Source organism: Tiliqua scincoides, chromosome 1 (assembly GCF_035046505.1).
Source record: "Tiliqua scincoides isolate rTilSci1 chromosome 1, rTilSci1.hap2, whole genome shotgun sequence".
NCBI lineage: Eukaryota > Metazoa > Chordata > Lepidosauria > Squamata > Scincidae > Tiliqua > Tiliqua scincoides.
The window spans coordinates 62,325,583-62,330,628 of NC_089821.1; the positions used below are offsets into that span (position 1 = coordinate 62,325,583).

The following is a 5,046-nucleotide window of genomic DNA, read 5'->3' on the forward strand; positions in this document are numbered from 1 at the left end:
ATGTATTCCAAGTCGATCAGGGCACAGGGATGCTCTGGGTAATTACATCTGCTTGGACATCCCATTGCACAGCCTTCTGAGATGCTGGCAATAGATGTGACTGGCCAGAGCGTCTGTGTTCTGTGGAATATATGTGGTGGTAAACTCTGGTATGAATGGGTATCACTTTTTTAGAGAACAGTGGTCATGAGTTTGGTGATCATTGCTATATAATTATTTGAGAACAACAACACTTTATCATGGTCACTTTATTTTTTTTTTCCAGATTATATGTAATGTTTGGTGAGAAACATGGATAACAGTGTGAGAGAAATCCTCTACAATGCCCTGCAAGAACTTCTGGAAGATCAGTTTAAAGAGTTTAAATGGAGGTTACGAAACCTTGACCACAAGAGAAAAATTCCTGCAGCTCAGCTGGAGAAGGCCGACAAAATGGATATTGTGGATCTCCTCTGCAGCTTTTATGGAGAAGATAATGCAGGAAATGTTTGCATTGGTGTCCTTGAAGCTCTCCACCTAAAAGGTGCTGCTGGTAATCTCAGAGAAGATATATGGAATGGTGAGAAAACCTTTGTGAATTCTCAAAAAGTCTTTGACTTTTTCTCTTGTTTAGGAAAGGCAGTTTAAAAAATGTTGGAAGAGCAAACTTATCCCGTTTATGATTTCATTGTCTTCTTTCTTCAGAATCATTTGCAAGTACAAAGAAAGCTGAATCAGTAGATAGAATGCTGGGCTTAGATTTGGCTCACCTAGGCTCTAGTGCAAGTTTATCTTTCTCTGCCTCAGGTTTCTATCTGTAACTTAGGGCCCAATCCTATCCAACTTTCCAGTGCTGATGCAGCTGCAGCACAGCCCCAAAGTAAGGGAAAAAACATTCCTTTATCTTGGGGAGGCCTCTGTGACTGCCCCTCCACTGCAGGATGTAGCACACACCCCATTGGCACAGATGCATTGCTGCTCGAAAGTTGGACTGGGCCCTTAACTGGGATTAGCAGACCATGTAGTGGCTGGCACAGTTACGTCCCACATGATCCCTCATAATACTAGAGGTATGAGAAGAATCAGAGAAGGAGCAACCAAAACCTCTGGTACTAAATCTCTATTTGTTGTTTATCATTTTACACAATTGCTAAGGCATGCAGAAGTTTTTAAAGTCAACGCCCCCACTGTTATTTGTTTAATTGGAAGGTTACTTATTTTTCTCTGAACTTCTGGTACTGCGATTTTGACAAGCTCCTTTTGGGTCCCAGTCATTAAAACATTGCATCTAGACTTTTAAAATTAATCTTTGATATTTTAACTTATTCTTATATAATAATAATAATAATAATAATAAGTTACAACATTGTAAGAATAAGAATCATCTACAGAATGTGAACAGTTTATTAACATTTGATTGATGGTACCATATGCCAAAATAACAGTTCACTCTTCCATAAATGCCTTTCTTCCAGATAGGGTGGGAGATCTGATGAGGGTTGGGCTCTGGTACTTTGAACTGCTGTGTAGAAGGGGCCATTTAAGCAGGCAGAATTAGTTGCCAGGCAGAGACAAAAGAAACAATACCTGCTGAGATTCTCTGGTCACAGCAATATCTGTCAAGGGTTGTCTTTTTCTGAAATGGCTTGCTATCCACTAGTAATTCTGCATCCAGAAGAAAGTGCTCCTCCATCCCCTTAAATGTGCAGTAGGCCCCCATGATGCTGTTCTTTTTCATTTTTACGTATTTATTTTATTGGATGTTTGACTGACCAGGTGCATCATTTGAGGGGGAAGTCACACACCATCCCCAAAGACTAAGATCATCCTCCGAGATGGGTATGTTTCTTATCAACGTTCTTTATACTTTTTAATAACATCTATCTCAAAGTAATATCTACAATGGCATGCATAGGAAATAGAACATTACTGCATGGAAAATACAACATAAAATTAGAATGCATTGTATTTCTTTAAAGTTCAAAAACAAAGTAAAATTAAAGGGGGGAGAACACACTTGTGTGCTTGTCATGGTGATTGGGGCATCCTAACAGCCATTTGGGGCGAGATGCTGCATGATGGGGTAAGAAGCTGAACTAACCTCCCTGAAAGGAAATTGGCTTTTCTACCAGTGCCTCTCTGATAGCAGCAACATCCCTTAATATAGCCAAGGATTCTCCCCCAAGGAGTTGCAGACTTCTTACAGCATGCAGAGTTAAAGATGTAGGGTGCATGTATAACACACATAGTTTCTTGTTAAAATATATTGTCATATACAGGTATAAATACATATACTGTATAATATATGACATATTACATATACTCTGTGTGTGTGTGTGTGTGTGTGTAAAATTAAAGATATATTGTGTGTGTGTGTGTATAATTAAAGTATATCTTATTAAAATTAAAATTATTAATTAAAATAATTATTATTAATTATTAAAATTAAAATTAAAGATATACTTATACTTATATCTTATTATATTTACTTTTCTCCAGAATGTCTTAACAATATACTTTTGTGACCATCTCAGATTATAGATCAACATATATGGACTACACTAAAGAAAAATTTCAAACCATGAGAGATGGGAATTCTCTTCCTGGTGAATCTGTGCTTCTAAAAGAACGATTTTCAAATCTTATTATTGTAGATCACCGACCTAAAGAAGCAAGAGAACATGAAATCATGACTTCAGGATGGCAACATGCTCAAATAATGAGGAACAGAGACAGTCAGTCAATTACTATTCCAACACTATTTAAACCTGATAAATGTGGGCTAGTCCCTGATACAGTTGTGCTGCAGGGGGCTGCAGGGATTGGGAAAACGATGACAGCAAGAAAAATCATGCTGGACTGGGCCTGTGGAGAGCTTTATCAGGGCATGTTTGATTACATTTTCTATATTCATTGTAGAGAAATGAACCTCAATAAAAAGCAGAGTAGTATTGCAGACCTGCTTTTTAAACAGTTGCCCAGTGAGGATGCAATTAGAGAATTGCTGAAGAATCCTCAGAAACTCCTGTTTGTAATTGATGGGTTTGATGAATTAAGGTTTTGTATTGATCAGCCTGAAGATCACCTCTGCAACAATCCCTGGAAGAAGCAGTCAGTGACAATTGTACTGAGCAGTTTATTTAGGAGAAAAATGCTTCCTGAGTCTCGCCTGTTAATCACAACAAGACCAACAGCTCTAGAGAAACTCAGTCTGCTCCTGGGGAGATCACGTTATGCTGAGATCCTGGGATTTTCACCAGAGGACAGGAGAGAATATTTCCACAAATTCTTTCCAAATAAAGACCAAGCAGAAAAAGCTTTCAGAGTGGCCCAACAGAATGAAACACTCTTCACCATGTGCTTTGTTCCTATTGTATGTTGGATTATCTGCACTGTACTGAAAGAAGAGTTGAATGGAAGTGAGGATCTTGTGCAGAGCTCAAATACGATCACTGCCGTCTACATGCGTTACCTCTTGACGTTGTTAAAACCGCTCAAAAGCCAGGGAAAGGGACTTCTGCGAACAAACCTGAGAGGCCTGTGCTCTTTGGCTATGGATGGAATTTGGAAACGACAGATCTTGTTTGGGGAAGAAGTAATGCAGAAGTATGGATTAGATCAGGAGGACTCCCTCCCCCTTTTTCTGAATGAGAACATTTTCAAAAGGGACATTGAATGCATTTGTGCCTACAGCTTCATCCACTTGAGCTTTCAGGAGTTTTTTGCTGCTTTGTCTTACGTACTAGAAGAAGAAGAAGATGCCATGAGTCTTGAGAAACGTATCCAACATGTGAGAACATTGTTAGAAAGCTACAGGACCTCCAGGCATGACTTAGTATTAACAATTCGCTTCCTCTTTGGTCTTTTAAATGAAGAAAAAAGAATGAAGGGCTTGAAGAAAAGGTTAGGATGGAAAATGTCACAGTCCGTTAAAGAGCTGTTGCTGCAATGGGTGAAAGACACAACAAAAGCAAAGATAGTTTGTGGTTTCTCATATAAACCTGAGCTATTTGGATTTTTGTTTGAGATTCAAGATGAATATTTTCTGAACAGCTCCCTGAATCATGTGACTGAAGTAAAATTAAGCAGAATTGTTCTTACTGAGATGGAAGAAGTGATCCTGGCATTTTGTCTTAAGAATTGTCATCACTTGGAAGTGCTGGATGCATTTTGCTGTTCACCTGTACAGGATATTTTTGAGAAGGATGCGAGAAAAGTCAATCAAGAGGATAATGAAAGAGAAGAACTACTCAGCAGCTCACAAATACAATCAAATCAGTAAGTCTTAGCAGTAGTTTGAAATTAGTGAAACAGGTATTGACATCAACAAAGAAACAAGCTGGGCTCCAAATCCTTGTTCCCCTTTGCCTTTTTTAAAAAAAGTTGTAGCTATATTAAAACTGTATGTTTGTGTACATAGTAATACTTAAGAATCTGATAGAAACTGGGATGGAAACATACAATGGTATGACACAGCAACAAAAAGTAAAGGCACTCACTGTGTTCTCAAACCATTTTAGTCCCTTGAAAGTAACCTTAGCTAAGATATCAAAATGTGTGTTTCAGGTTGGGGAAATGGGAGGCGCAGGGACTCTGTGAGCTTGGGTAGGTGGCTCTGCTGTTCCCTGTCCAACACACAGAAAATTGAGCAGGAGGCCTCATCGCCCAAGCCAGGCTGTGCAAACCAGCCTGCATTATATGTAAAATGCTTGGTGCCATTAGTATTATAATTGTGTAGAGTTGCCTCTGATGTTCAGTTTGAACAATATTTCAGAAACATTTCCCACAGTTTGAAATTGGAGGTGGATTTGAAAATTCCTGAAGGGTATACCTCTGAGGCATTTTGAGAGAAGCCAAATGAATCTGGATAGGATTTGCAGAATAACTTGTGGGAGGATTTGTATCCTTAGTGCTCATGCTGAGATTCTTTTAGGGAGAGTATCTTTGCTCGCTTCCTCCTGTTCTGCCTGTTGCCCCAAGATTAGTGCTTTTAACATGTACACAACTATCAAGTTAATAGTGAAAATGGTTACTGCTGCATCAAATAAAGGTGAAGGGCAGCCAGGG

At 38.9% G+C, this 5,046-nt stretch overlaps 1 protein-coding gene across 1 annotated transcript; it reads left to right on the plus strand.

Annotated features, from left to right (window-relative positions):
• Positions 1–291: 291 nt before the first annotated feature.
• On the plus strand, positions 292–4,261 carry LOC136644111 (NACHT, LRR and PYD domains-containing protein 12-like). The gene is made up of 2 exons (XM_066619656.1): positions 292–559; positions 2,634–4,261. The coding sequence occupies exons 1-2, from the start codon at positions 292–294 to the stop codon at positions 4,259–4,261; spliced, it is 1,896 nt and encodes a 631-aa protein (XP_066475753.1).
• Positions 4,262–5,046: the final 785 nt, after the last annotated feature.

Bases quoted from the DNA above. Each gene is read 5' to 3' on its own strand.
- LOC136644111 (XM_066619656.1), top strand. From the start codon at position 292: ATGGATAACAGTGTGAGAGAAATCCTCTACAATGCCCTGCAAGAACTT. The intron at 560-2,633 runs GTGAGAAAACCT...TTATTATTGTAG, and splicing joins CAGAGAAGATATATGGAATG to ATCACCGACCTAAAGAAGCA.